The 15,509-nt window shown below is 37.2% G+C and overlaps 1 protein-coding gene across 3 annotated transcripts; it reads right to left on the reverse strand.

The window, feature by feature from the left end:
• Positions 1–464: 464 nt before the first annotated feature.
• On the reverse strand, positions 465–15,026 carry miga2 (mitoguardin 2). Of its 3 annotated transcripts, none has more exons than XM_084386533.1 (16): positions 14,954–15,026; positions 13,685–13,927; positions 11,775–11,982; positions 10,805–10,920; positions 10,584–10,704; positions 9,685–9,815; positions 9,477–9,594; positions 6,508–6,584; positions 6,281–6,393; positions 5,269–5,341; positions 5,098–5,184; positions 4,126–4,224; positions 3,556–3,690; positions 3,056–3,109; positions 2,779–2,895; positions 465–1,502 (listed from the first exon to the last, which is right to left on the reverse strand). In XM_084386533.1, exons 2-16 carry the CDS (start codon positions 13,778–13,780, stop codon positions 1,278–1,280), a joined length of 1,770 nt encoding a protein of 589 aa, XP_084242659.1. In that variant the 5' UTR covers positions 13,781–13,927; positions 14,954–15,026; the 3' UTR covers positions 465–1,277. The 3 variants fall into 3 exon arrangements, with proteins under 3 accessions (XP_084242659.1, XP_084242658.1, XP_084242657.1); XM_084386532.1 differs by having other exon boundaries at positions 753–1,502; positions 6,508–6,614; XM_084386531.1 differs by having other exon boundaries at positions 753–1,502; positions 6,508–6,614; positions 9,477–9,815.
• Positions 15,027–15,509: the final 483 nt, after the last annotated feature.

Raw genomic sequence — 15,509 nt, forward strand, 5'->3', positions numbered from 1 at the left:
TAATAGTATATGTCCCTCAAAAACAAAACAAAACAAATCCACTTTAATTGAAGTCTATGAGGTAAGTTTCACCATTCACCTCAGCTGTAACTGAATGAGTGTCAATGCATCTTTTTGTTTGTTTTCACAAACTGACGTAGTCGTTGTAATTATCGTAATGGCACAGGTGCAGTTCATAGTTTTTAATAACTGGACCTGGAAGGCTTGAACTCACCAAAAAACAAAGTATAAAGCACATTTCTTTGCCACATATATGATGTCGATCATTCCTACTCGCGTAATTGTGACGGCTCTACAATTGTGACTTATTTGACCCAATACCACTGATGTATTAAATTTATAATTCATAACGAATATCTATATAATAGAAAAGTAGATAATCAGCAATTTTAGTCCACGAGCAAGCCTGAATATTGATGGGCAAAACAAGATGTATAAATCAAGAATGAAACAACAACACACCAACAGCTACATTTCTTTAACAAAAATATCGGAGGCTTCCGCTCTGACGAACACTGTGACTGATATATTGTGAGGGTGTGAATAAACCAACAGCACAAACCACAAGGGCTACAGCAACTCTCAGAGGACACAAGTGAGCTCAGCTAATGTGATCTGACCGCTACATCCTGTTATAATGACGCACTTCCTGTGCGAGTCTCTCTTTAAAAATCCCTCAAACTGCCTTCACATCTAAAACGTGCTGACAGACTTACACTAAAGTTCATAAATCTGTCTTGATTCTCCCTCTTCATTGTGTTCAGTGCAAGACTTTATTTGGCCATTGGCACAAGCATAAACGCTCAACAACGCGCGTTTATACTTAATAATCTGCAAACCGTCCAGGCAACAAACAAACAAAAAAAGCACGATTTTCAACGAAAGAGGCATCAGTTGATACGGTGTGAAGATCTGCAACTCAAAACAAGGCTGCACTGTTTGGCTAAAAGATGCTTTTTATTCAGTTCCTTCAGATCATGGCGAGTTTTTCAATGGTTTCAGAGAGAATCCGTTTCCAAAGCATTCGTCAATCAAGGCGAATCCCAGTTCTTAAAATTGAGGTGTCTATATAGCAGCGCTGGATATTCGGTGGCAAACAGAAAAGGCCTCGGTTGACCTCAGATGAGTCTGTAGTGGTGTATCTCTCTAAAGATTCGATGAAACGGGACTGTCGCAGTAACGCCTTTTAAACGAATGCAGTTCCGCGAACTCTTTACAGTCATGTTGATGAAGAATAGATAAATGAGACTAGATTAGGTCATCAAGCATTCTGCACCTCAGTCTTGCTGTTCACTGACGTCCGGATGCCCGCTGGTGGCTTGGCAAGGGCTCTTGGGTAGACTTCCATTGGTCTCAGGTAGTCTGTCAATGCCCAGGTAACCCACCAGGATATCCGCCCGTCTGTGGGACAGACTGAGGATGTCTTCGGCCAGAGACGGGACGGACGTGAAACGCACCTTATCATGGTCAAACATGTCCTTCAGATACTGCACGATCTGTTGCTGCGGGGATCAAAGGAGAACGTGAAATTAACTTCGATATAATCATGTCTGAAGCCTCAATGCGTTTGAGTCGACTGGTGTTTTTTAGTGGATATACTGTATGAGGTCAGTTCTCGAGTTCACAAAGGTGTCCGAAAAGAGGAACCACAGGTGTACATTAACATTTTCCACTAATGACAAACAAACAATACTGAATTTATTCACGCTCAACACTATTGTTTTAGCATTTCCAACCAGACAAACTTATTTTTGTCAAATGTTTTGCATGTAAAATGTGTTTGTGCATCTTCACGTACAATAAATGACACTTGTTTTGATCATTTCTTATCTAATGCAATGACATTCAGTGATTTTTAGTTTTAATATACATATTTTTTGAAGAAAGTAATAGGTTTATTCAGCAAGGATGCATTAAATTGATCAAAAGTGACAAAAAAACATTTATAACGTTACAAAATGTATTATTTATATTCATCAAAGAATCCTGAATACTATAATATATCACCGTTTGCCCGAAAATATGAAGCAGCAACTGTTTTCAACAACAATAATAATCAGAAATGTTTCTTGAGCATCAAATCATCATATTAGAATGATTTCTGAAGGATCATGTGACACTGAAGACTGGAGTAATGATGCTGAAAATTCAGCTTTGATCACAGGAATAAATTACATTTTACAATATATTCACATAGAAAAACACTTGTTTTAAATTGTAATAATATTTCACAATAATAATGCATTACATTATTTCTACATTCATTTCTAATCCAATGCTGCAATAAGTCTTCCCTAAGCGTCTAAATATTTCTTTGGGCCACTATTATATGTTTGACCTACATTATTATGACCCAAAAGTACTCATATTGTGGTGTGTATTCAGGTTTCAGACCACGCCCCCAACATTATGAGGACAAGCTATAAACATTAAAATTTTTCTGTGATGGGTATGTTTAAGTTTAGGGGATAGAAAATGTAATTATCTCAGTAGGAGTAGGAGTGGGAGTGCCAACGTGTGCGTGCGTGTGCGTGTGTGTGTGCGTGTGTCAAATACATATATACATGGATGTATATAAATATATATGCATGTATGTGTATATACAATTACAGACAGGGTTTACGATCTGATTGCAGACATCAGAGTGTCACAGAGATCAGATTAGCATCAGATTAGCATCAGATTATGTGCTGATCTGGATTACACTTCTTCCTGGATTACCGGGAGGTTTATCTCAGGTGTAACGGAGGAGTGTGGAGAATACTGAGAACGTCTTACCTTGAATATGGTGCACACCTCACTGAGGTGCTGTCGGGGGCCCAGAAACCCGAAAGCCAAAACTGGACTCACATGTTCAGAGATGGCATAGAAATGGGCAATGAAACCGTCAGGAACCTGAGCAACAAACGCAAAACAAGCAATACTATTAAAGTCAGACTCTATGAAACCTCTACCTCAGTTTGTGCTACAGATATGATTCCTCAAATCAAGCAATGTAGATCAGACGCGTTTCCAGATCTGAACACAAACTGGATGTTTTGGTTTTAACACTCACCATTAGCAGTCTCCTTTTGGCTTTTAGGACAGACCAACAGGCTGTAGCCAATGCCTTATATAAACAGAGAGAGACACAGAAAGATAAAACAGAAATTAAGAAATACAAAGACACAGAAATTATAGACCTTAAAAAAACACTATGCAAAACTTCAAGGAAAACCTCCCAAAAATCACAATGTATTGAATTTACCAATACTCTAATTGCTTCTTAGTTTCAGCAAATAACCCCCATCTGATCAAGAACCAGTGTTTGACTTTTTTAGGACTCTTGGGTTGCTATATGGTTCTTATTTAAACAGGGTTATTATAGGTTGTTCGTATAAGCCTATTGTTTTCTGGGTTCTGTAACGCACCAAAACATAGATTGTTCCTGAATAACTAGAGGATGAAAACTTCTCTTTTTATCCCATGCTCCTTTTCCTGGTTCTAAACAAAACCTTTATTTTCAAATTGTGTAGATCCAATATGTTCGGACTCGAGCTCTAACGTTTCTCGTACCGTCTCCTTGAAACTATCCGAGAGCCATCGGTTCCTCAGAACCGCGACCACTGAAGACGGAGGACTTTCCAGATCTTCAAACGCATCCATCAGGATAAAGTCCAGCACGATGTCAAAGAAGTTCATGCAGACCACCTAGAGCACAATCAAAGGTCAAAGGTCAGAATTCTGTAAGTCTAAACAAAGAGCCAGGAAGTCAAGTTATTTCAGTATCATTTATATACTATAATATAAAAATAAAAGCTACTTCTAAATATTAATACATACTACAATTGTTTATTTTGGTAGTTTTGTTATGCAATTATTTTTTTTTTTGCACTAAATTTCATTTAAAAAAAATACTTTTTATTTTTATAAAATTACATTTTTATTTCCTTTCATATTTATTTCAATTACTGAAAATATATTTTTGAATAGTTTAGGTTTTAGTTAACAATAACAACACTGGGACAGACAAGAATACCTGCTGGAAATCCGACTTAAACACACAGGATATTGTTTAGCCAATAGAAATGGACGGAAAAGAAGGAACGACAGACAGACAGATAAATAGCAGAAAATAAGACACACCCCTCGTCCGTCCAGCTCCATCTTGGTGACCGGCCACGTCTCTTCTTTCTGCGTGTACTGCAACATTTCATCATAACTCTCCAGAAACGCCTTTGGACTCTAAACATTCACACACATTCAAGAGCAGATGACAAAACCTTCATTTCAAATAAAAAAAATCCGGACATAAAATTTGAAAATTACTGTTTTTATTTTGTTACAGTCTCTAGTTTTATTGTGCACAATTCATAAACGCGTGTTATTTTATGATAATTTTTTTAATCTAATTTATATAAAATTGTATATCATTTTTCATCAAAGTGTAGTAACTTTTACCACTTCTGAAACATCTTTCCTTTCTTTTAATTGGTTAATAATAATAACCAATAATATCACATCATACTTCTCATGAATAATATAGATATATTATTACATACATCAATTATTAACCACTGTATATTCAGCTTCATTCAAAAATGTCACATTACAGTTAAAGGGAACCTATCATGCCCTTTTACAAAGTGTTGATCTTGTTTTTGGGCTCTAGTTTAGACACTCTGTTTAGTTCCTGTCTCTATGAAGCCCCTCCTTCTGAAAAGCACACTGTGCTCTGATTGGTCGGCTGGAGAAGTGTGTTGTGATTGGTCAAGCGTTTCAAGTGTGTTTGGAAAATGCCCCGCCCTCTTACCATAACATGAGTTTCAACACACTACTAACTAACTCAACCAGGCCCCGCCCCTTTATTCTGCATATGAATTATTTAAATGAGGAATATTGTGGCATGTTCATTCCCTGGAAGAAAGCTCAAGACTGTACTGTTTCAGGGAGTTCAGAAACACAGACACTGATATAGAGAAGAACTCCCGCTGGAGGGACTTTGTAACATCGCAGAGCTATCAGGATGTGAAGAGAGTTTCAAACAGTATAACAAAAATTGTTTATGAAAAGCATTGACAGACAAGAATTATTTGTTTTAATCATTTTTAAAAGCACCTTGTTGGCTTTGGCCAGGAGTCCAGATATCATCCGCTTCCCTGTTTCCATGAAGAACATTCTGTGTCTCTCATCCAGCAGTAGCACCTTCAGATACAACAAACACACACAGTTCTCACCAACAGCCCCGTTCCCGTGTGTGTGTGTGATCATGTGTGAGAGTGTGCTGACCTGGAAGGCCTGTCGAACGCAGTGCAGTTTGGCAAGGAAGTCCTGATCGCTGTAACACTCCAGAAGTTCAGTTCTGCAAAACAGAGGAACAAAAATGACAGAGTGAGTGTTCCCATCAGCCCTTGCTCCCTGAGCGAACATAGAAATCCTCAAATCCCAGAGGAGAATGCGTGAGGGGAACATCTGTACGATACGTGCAGTCGCACACTCGGTCCCATCTCATTTTAGAATCAATGCAAATGGAGTGCTGGGTTTTAGGATATTAATATTCATCGGTTTATTCATTCATAAGCATGTATTGTGAAGGGCAGCAATTTATTTTATTAACAGAAACTGGGAGTATTGATATATACAATTATTTATTCACAACTCATTTTGTGACTTTTCAAGATTCAACATTTTCAACAGATACTGAGGGAGGAAAATACATATTTTTATATTCTTTAGCTTTTTTTTTTTTACAATACACATTGTTTCAAAGCAGCTTTACAGAAAATCATGATGTTAATGTATATATTTTAATATCTTCATACCTTTTGCAAATTAGAGTCGGGTGATAAAACTGAAAAATTAGATTTGACACATAGTATATATTGATTTACGCGAGTATACATGCGGATAAAGTTGAACATATATATCCAACTTTATATAAAGAGCCGGGGCGATGAAACAGTTACATTTTGCAATAAAAGTCAAGCAGTTGAGATTTGCTATATAGTATATATCGCTTTACATGACTTTACTGTATATACACACTTACATTTACATTTGGCAGATGCTTTTATCCAAAGTGACTTATATTGCATTTCAAGGTACAGATTTACATTCTTATCAGTTCTTGCTTTCCCTGGGAATCGAACCCATGACACTGGCGTTGCAAGCGTCAACGCTCTACTGTTTGAGCTACAGGAAAGTTTACACAGAAAAAGAGGGATATAATATATATTTTAGGGTTCAGGGTGCCAGTATGTAGTATTTATGTTGTTAACATGCAGTGTGTAGTATACACTACCTCAGTGATCTGCAGGTCACATGTCCATCTCTCACTAAACTTAACGCTTCTTCGTACAGAGCTGCCGGCTTCAGCGGATGATACGTGTCCTCTAGTGAGAACGTCTCAAACAACTATAGAGACAAAGAAGGAAGTGACATCATATACATGCAGGAGAACTTGCACGTGTCTGTTAACACCCATGTGTGTGTGTGTGTGTGTGTGTGTGTGTGTGTGTGTGTCCTGACCTCAGCGGCAGAGAAAAACGAGTCGTCCGACGTGACTGTCGTGGCATCGTCGTCTCGGATCGGATGGGAGCTTCCCACTGTGGGCAGAATCAGCGTTCCTTCACTCTCTGCACACAAACTACTTCGTTAAGTAAGCTACAAGCAGCACACAGGGGACATAAAGCAGGGTTGCCATCTTTTGTTGCCTGGCTGGAGTGAGATTTGATGACTGAATTAAACACATTGTTGAATTGTGATCCAATTATTTCATTTCTAATTTCATCTTAATACTGTATATTATCCATACGCTGGATAATGGCTACCGTCAGCTGTCTGGTTACCAACATTCTTCAAAATATCTTCTTTACTGAAACTCATACAGGTTTGGAACAACAAGGGTGAGTAGATGATTACCATTAGTAAATACAACTACAAATACAACTTTAGATTTTAAAAATGAAGTAGTGAATATGTGACCCTGGACCACAAAACCAGTCACATGGGTCACAATTTTGAAATTGAGATTTATACATCATATGAAAGCTGAATAAATAAGCCTTCCATTGATGTATGGTTTATTACGATATGACAATATCTGGCTGAGATACTCTTTGAACATCTGGAATCTGAGGGTGCAGAAAAAAGAAAAAAAAAATCAAAACATTGAGAAAATCTCCTTTAAAGTTGTCCATTTATGTTCACGATTCGCTGCATTCACTCACAAAAATAAATGTTTGATATATTTACGGTAGGAAATGTACAAAATATCTTCATGGATCATGATCTTTACTTAATATCCTAATGATTTTTGGCATAAAAGAAAAATCGATAATTTTGACCCATACAATGTATTTTTGGCTATTGCCACAAATATACCCGTGCGACTCGTGACTGGTTTTGTGATCCAGGGTCACATATTATTAAATGCTGTAGAAGTGTGAAACCAAATGAAACCTTATTGTAAAGTGTTACCATATACAACTTGTTCGTCCACATTTTTTAAAGGAGTCATAATGTAGAAATTTCACTTTTCCACGAGAATCAATGTATGTTATGATTGCATAATGATTATACACTGGCCGGGAAGCCGATATTTAAAAGTGAAGCGTTTGTTTACCTCAGGGTTTGTAAAATAGGCCACGTGCACGCGCACGAAAAAACGAGATTTTGATTTCTTCCCCTTCTTGACGTCAAGACGGGGGAGGATATACCAAATATGGACACCGCAAACCTATGCCGCGGGAAGCCCGCCCCTCTCCCCCTCTCCCCCTCAGATTCAGTTTAGTCGACTCGAGAAAGATGGAGAAATCGAGTGCACACCTGAGATGCTCTGTGGGTGACTGCCACAAACAACATGCAAATGTGTTTTATCTACCAAAAACGGACGAAACTATCAGGGAACAGTGGATGAAATTCATTTTTAATGACGCTGTCCCAACAACTCTTTCAAGTGGCGTATCGTTAGGTGTGTGTGCTAAACATTTTACACCGGAATCTTTTACAAATTTGGGGCAATATCAGGCGAACTTGGCCTCGAAGCTCCGTTTGGGAAAAGGTGCCATCCCAACCATCAGGGACTTGCCAGAAATTGAAAAGGTAAGACTGTGTTTTTATTGCTCTACTGTGGTTAACAAATAGCAGCTAACTGCTAATGCGGCTATTGTATGTAACGTTACCTTCGAGGTAAACACGGGGAATGGACTCTACGAATGCTAGCCACATCTTTCCACTTTGTTTTACACTAGCAGCTACAGTAGTGACGGTACAGGAGTCCATGCTCAGTGGCTAAAACTGTTTAAATGCAAGTATGAAAACAATATACCACTAAACATTATTAGCCAAACTCATGCAAAACATGCAGTTTGAAAATAGCTTTCAGTTAGTGGGGCTTCTGTAAGAATGTATCTGGAAATGGTGTATTTTTTCTTTTTTCTTTGGTTGTGATTACAATTTCACTAACAATAAGTACCGTCACATTTATTGAGCTATTGCAGTATTTTGTCTATGTTTTTGTACCGCTTGGAAGTAGTAAAATACATTCCTGCAACCAATCAACGCGCCCCTCATTTGCATTATTATAATGACCGTCCACGACAGCCAAAACATCGCATCAGATCTCGCGAGACAATAATGCCTTTAGAAATAAGGGTCTGAGGGGCTCTGTGTTGATTTTTTTTCCACTTTTCTTTTTTAGAAGTGCCTAAAATACTATAATAGATCATTTGGGTATCCAAGGTAACACAACATTATGACTCCTTTAAGAACACAACACTAATTACAGATAAAAAATGAATCTTTTTTAAGATTATAGTTCTTGAGTATATTTTATGTTACATCAATATCCATATGTGACCCTGGATCACAACACGAGTCGAACGGGTATATTTGTGGCAATAGCCAACAATACATTGTATGGGTCAAAATTATCGATTTTTCTTTTATGCCAAAAATCATTAGGATATTAAGATCATGATCCATGAAGATATTTTGTCAATTTCCTACCATAAATATATAAAACATTTATTTCTGTGAGTGAATGCAGCACAATCTCGTACATAAATGGAGAACTTTAAAGGCAATTTTCTCAATGTTTTTTTGCACCCTCAGATTCCAGATTTTCAAATATTGTCCTATCATAACAAACCATACATCAATGGAAAGCTCATTTATTCAGCTTTCAGATTATGTATAATCTCAATTTCAAAAAATTTGACTGGTTTTGTGGTCCAGGGTCACATTTTAGTCTAAATTCCTGTGTCTATTTCTCATTTGCAATACAAACGCACAGTAGACAGGGACAGCTCTATATTGATCACACTGCAAAGTGCGGGAAGCAATCTGATCTTGGTGCTTCATACGGGTTCAATCGATAAAAAAAAAGTCCCATGCTGGTGTGAAAATCCTACGAGCAGATTCTTTTTATTTGGTGTAAGAGCATTAGACAGAAGACATCTGGCAACCCTGTCTGCATGTGTTTGTGCGCGTCTGACCCAGATCCGCGAGCAGGCTGTCAGGTGGGATGGTGCTGCCGAAGTCTTCCTGTAGATGATAGGCTCGGTGCAGCAGAGATTCCAGCTTCTCCGCAAACTCATGATTATGAAGTTCAGGCTGAAAATCAAATTGCAGTTGAACAGGAATCACACAGTGAAGAAGAGAGTGAGATGAACACGTGATTGTTTGGCACTTTATGAAATTTACCGAATGACGCTCAACGAGTTCTGACCCTTGCGGGGCGAGACTGCTGGAGCCGGATGCGCCGGAGTGATCTCTGTGTCTGATGTTTAAAGCCAGTTCCCACTTCCGAAGGGCTTCCTCAAAAAGCTCCATTCCTGCAGGAGGAAGAGACGAAAGAAGACCACCATCAGCTGCACACATCTCTACAGTCTCTTCTGCTCAACAAGACTGCATTTATTTGATCAAAAATACAGTAATATTGTGAATTGTGTAAGTGTTTTCTATGTGAACATGTGTTAAAAATGTATTCCTGTGATCAAAGCTGAATTTTCAGCATCATTACTCCAGTCTTCAGTGTCACATGATCCATCAGAAATAATCCTAATGTGCTGATTTGCTGCTCAAGAAACATTTCTGATTATTGTCAATGTTAAAAACGGTTGTGCTGCTTCATATTTTTATGAAGCATTTATTTTGAATAGAAATCTTTTGCAAAATTATAAATGTTTTATTCTTACTTTTGATCAATGTAATGCATCCATACTGACTAAAAAAATATTAATTTCTTTAAAAAAATAAAATCTCACTGACCCCAAACTTGTGTTTGGTAGTATATTTATTAACACTTAAGTCTCTGAATGACATTGCATTAGATAAGAATGACAAGTGTAATTTCTTGCAAAGAAAGATGCACAAACAAATTGTGAAAATAATATTTGTATGGAAACTGATATTTTTTCAGGACTTTTTTAATGTAAAAAAATGTTCAAAAGAACAGCATTTATTTGAAATAGAATCTTTTGTAACATTATAAATGTCTTTACTGTGACTTTAGATCTATTTAATGCCTCCTTGCTGAATTTTGAAAGTATTAAACAGTAGTGTAGCATGTATGGAAGTATCACAAGACTATCCTTCATTACCCATGAGATACAGGTTCTCAGCATTGGCATCCTCTCCGACTCCCGCCTCCTCTGCCACAGGCTCCGCCTCCCACGGCATCCCAGCGTTCACTGATTGGTTGGGAGAGGAGGGGACTCGCATCTGAGGCAGATTCAAACCGAACGGTTAAAAAGCCTTTATACAGCAGTTTTGTTGACAAATAAACAGGTAGACGATGCTCGTGTCGGTGAGATTTACGCACAGAGGCGATGCTGTGTGAAGAGCTCGAGTGTTTGCTCTGTGCGAGAGACGAGACGCCGCTGAGCGTGTCATTACTGCGGGTGCTGGGACTCATCATCTGCCGACCTGGAGCCGGACCTGAGAACAAAAAGAAAAAAAGATCCATGTTTATTGTATATAACATTTTACAGGTGACCATGAACAACTGCATTTATTTTTTTTCTTTTAAAATAAAAGATTTAGTAATGTATATATCAGGGTTGTCAAGCGATTACATTTTTTTATCTAATTAATTACACGATGTGCCGATTAATTGAACATCAAATTTGGCTGAGAAATGAACCCAAAGAAAGATCATTTAAAGTTATTATTGTGTTAAATGAGAAAAGCATCACATATCCTTTTTTTGAAATAAATATTTGATTTGATTCAACATAGAACTTATTATTCAACAAACTTTTAGTCTACAATGGCCTTTTTTTTTTTTTTTTCTCAATTGGTATTAGATATATTTACAGACCAAAACAGTTTGGTTATCAACATTCGTCAAAATATCTTCTTTTATGTTACACAAAAGAAAGAAAGTCATACAAGTTCAAAACCAAACGAGGGTGAGTAAATATAAATAAACAGAATTTTATTGAATTTTAATGAAGTAATACTCTAATTAAGAAACTAAAACTGCCAGTAGGTGGCAGTACATCTTAAAATGATCTTCATTCATTCGATTCGTTCAACATTCAGGAATTAAGTAAATGGCTCTCTTTATGAACCGTCTCTAAAATATAACACAATATTAACTTATTATTTATTGAACTGTTGTATAATATAAATATCACATTTGCTCTCATGCTATTCGGGACAAAAACATCACTCGTTTGATATTGCGCTCGTTACTCGTGCGATATTGCAATAATATAACATAATATAATAAAATGTCAATACTATAAAAGTGTATAGCATATAAAAGCAAACTGCGCGAGCATCCTCACCTCTCTTGAGCGAGGCCGGCCGGCTGGTCCGGAGCAGCTGATCTGGGATGCCCACAGGTTTCTGTGCTTCTTTACCGACCACCTGTTTCCTCTTCCTGCCCCGTCTCTTTAACTGATGTGCGGTCAGCGCCAGAGCGACGCTGCCCAGCGCAGTCGCGAACAGAACCTTCTTCAGATTAGGGCTCAACTTCAGCTGAGAGAATATAGACTGAGGGAAACACAGAGACATTGAGTCAGGAATTAGGGATACTAGAATGGGAAAAGGGAAAAGGGAGGGAAGAAAACAGGAATCAGCTATTTGCTGTTTTCGCTTTGCATTCATTATTAATAAGAAGAAAAAAAAACACTACTCAAAATTACTGAAAACATCAACAGTGTGCAAGAGTTTTATTTGCATTCTAAAGCAGATTAATGATTAATCCATTTAATCCAACGGTTTCTTAGCCAGGGGAAAGGGAATGACAATCCAAGAATAACTGCATAAATAAATCTTACACTTTCATTAAGTGTAACAACATGTGAAAATATGTGTTATTATTGTTAACTAAAACTAAAACTATTTTTGGTAACTGAAATAAATCTGAAATAAAATAAGATATAACTAGAAATACCTAAATTAAACTAAATTTCTAAATGAAATTAGAAACATTGCCTTGGCAATTAACCGAAATAATTTGAAGTGCTAAAATCACACACAAAAAAACATAAAACTGAAATAAAAAATAAAAAATAAATTAATAATAGCTGAATAAAAGTAATAAAAATTACAAAAACAAAAAGCAAAATTACTAAAACATAAACTGAAAAGAAAACTGAAAATATTATTTCAATTTTCAAAAGTTATATTATTAAAATATCTTAAAAGCTATTTCAAAATATAAAAAAATACTTTAATAGTATATAAATAATACTAAAATAATAACTGTTTGAAATCTACAATTGGACAATGTGAATCAATCTGCAACTGATTATTTAAAATGGGGTTTTCCCATATTTTTGAATACTAATAAATATGGTAGTTCTATCAATATTATCATGTTTTATATGCTTCATTTTATGTCATCAGAGCGGCAAAACTTTCATTTATAGTTGACAACTCTGCGTAAAATATATCAACTATTTTTCAAACTTTTGGTCAAATTCTGAAAAAGATATACCCTGGAAATCCAGAGTTCTCGCGAGAGCACAAGTTGAATTTGCTCAGCGAGTTACTCTGGTGTCGAGTAATGATGCTCATTAACTATGCCCCTCGATCCGAGCTGCACCAATCACATCGGGTTATCTGATATAGGCGGGCCAGAGGCGAGCTAAACAGATGACGACAACGCTGTGACGTCGAATGATGGATGAACACCAGTTGTTTGAAACGGCTTTAGCCGCTACAATGAACGAGTTAGACGTGGCTTTTTATCTAAAACAGGAACAGAAGACGCCGCTCGAATCCTTCCTTTGCAAGAAGTGCGTTTTTGCTGTTTTGCCGACCGGATACGGCAAGAGTCTAATCTACCATTTAGCTCCGCTGGTAGCTAAGCGTATGGGGCTTGCTGTGATTGGTCGTAGTGTTATCCAATTGCGTGCAGTGAGATTTTCAAATGCATGCTTGGTGCCGCCCCTCGAGCTGGCCGAGTTTCATTAGTCGATGCCAGACCATTAATCTTTCAGATTTAGGTCTGGATTTCCAGGCTAAAAAAATAGATATTTACATTTTTTAGAAGAAGATAGCAACAATGCTTGGGTGGTAGTAACAGTTAAGTTTGCCTTCGCAAACACCCTTAGACACTGTGAGTGATACATTTATTTGTTAGCAGACAATATAAAGTGGAAGACCACTGTGGCATCAGCGTGTATATAGAGCAGTAGTGTGTGTATCGAGTATGATCAGATAAGCAGAGGCGTGTTCTGCTGTGTACCTGTCCAAAGGTGGAATACAGGAACACAGGGATCTCAGCCACGGTCATAGCCAAGGCCTGCATGATGGACATGCCCTCTGCACTTCTGAATGACATCTCAGTTCACATCGACTCGCTCCCAGCAGGAACTCGGTTCTGGCCTCTAGGCTGCGCGTGACACTGACTGGAGATCAGCGGGACTCATCCACAAACAGAGCTTGGAATCACACGGCGCAGTGTTGCAGCGTTTCGCATTTTCATTGCCTTGGAGACCAAAACACATCAGATCATTATAGTGGTTTAGATTAGAAGCTTTGCTTATATAAACGGACTGAAACACGGCATATACAAAACATGTGTCAATACTGGCACAATGTTAGATAAGTTAGATAGACACCTCATATTATGGCATTCTCACGCTACAATAAAAGACCTATAAATATCTAATATAATAATCTGTCTCTATATAATGGGGTGGATCTCACAAAAATTGTCAGGAACATGCCCGGGTCATATACGCAAAGAAGGAAGAAATTATATTTTGCATTAAGAAAATGAAGCCTATTTCTAAATTAAAGATGTCTGCATTATTTAAAAAATATATGAATAATCATTTTCATTACTATAAAATGGGGGACAGACAGATAAATACATTGACTGACAGACAGACAATTAGATAGATAGATAGATAGATAGATAGATAGATAGATAGATAGATAGATAGATGTTAAAATAAAGAACAGATTCAGAAAGACATTAACTACAGACACATTTATGCAGCATGTCTAAGCAAATCACACGCCCCTTCGTCTGCCATGTGTGACAGTTCAAGACATGAATCGTAACAGTTCTGCAGCTACAGAATAAAAGTGGTTCTCTTGATGAATCAGTTTTCTCAGAAATATAAAGGTATATGATGAGAAATCAACAAACAACCCTGCAACTACATCATATATCAATATCAGGAGCCACTGGCAACTACAAAATCACATAGACAGGCAAAAAACAGTTTATTTTAAGGTAATTTATTCCATTATTATTTGCTGATTTGATCATTCTTACTGTATTTATACTGATTCATAAATAAACTGCCCCTCTTTGTGTCCATGTCCTTAGACACCAGCAGCACATTAGCTTAGCTCAACACTCATACACTATAGGCTCTTTTAGGACAGTGCCCCAGTCATATAAACAGTAATGCATGCTTCAAGCAGAGACAAGATCAGACACATAATAGCAGATTTAATTGCAGTATTAAAAGTGAAATACTGAAAAGCAGCCCACACTCACTTTCTCCTGGTTTGGAAGGACATTTTCATTCCGCATTGCACACACTAACCTGTGATTTCCTGGTGGGCGGGGCAGAGATTTGAGCGACAGCGGAAAAAACGTATAACGGCATTAGATGGTTCAGTGGTAACCAATCGGGAAAGAGGAGGCAAGGACGCAGAGCGTTGATTATCCAATGACATCAACAGTCGCGACGCGACTTTTGCTCTCCAGCTTTTTTTCTATTAAACCGACATCTGGCTGTACCGTACCGAGCACATAATAATAATAATAATAATAATAATAATAATAATAATAATAATACTTTATTGATAATATAAAAAATATTACGATTACGTTTAATGTACATTGTAAGATAAAATATGTAGTACTTGGTCCACAGTCATTAAGTGGAAATGACACAAAATGACAAAACGATATTTTATTAATCTTACTTACAGTAGTACCAATTCTCGTACTAATACAGTATTTTATCAGTTACCATGAAAAGTGGAATGTGATGATGATAAAGTGAAAACGGTGATATTTTTTTTTATTCTGACATTTGAGATATTTA

This window comes from Rutilus rutilus (genome assembly GCF_951802725.1).
Source record: "Rutilus rutilus genome assembly, chromosome: 18".
NCBI lineage: Eukaryota > Metazoa > Chordata > Actinopteri > Cypriniformes > Leuciscidae > Rutilus > Rutilus rutilus.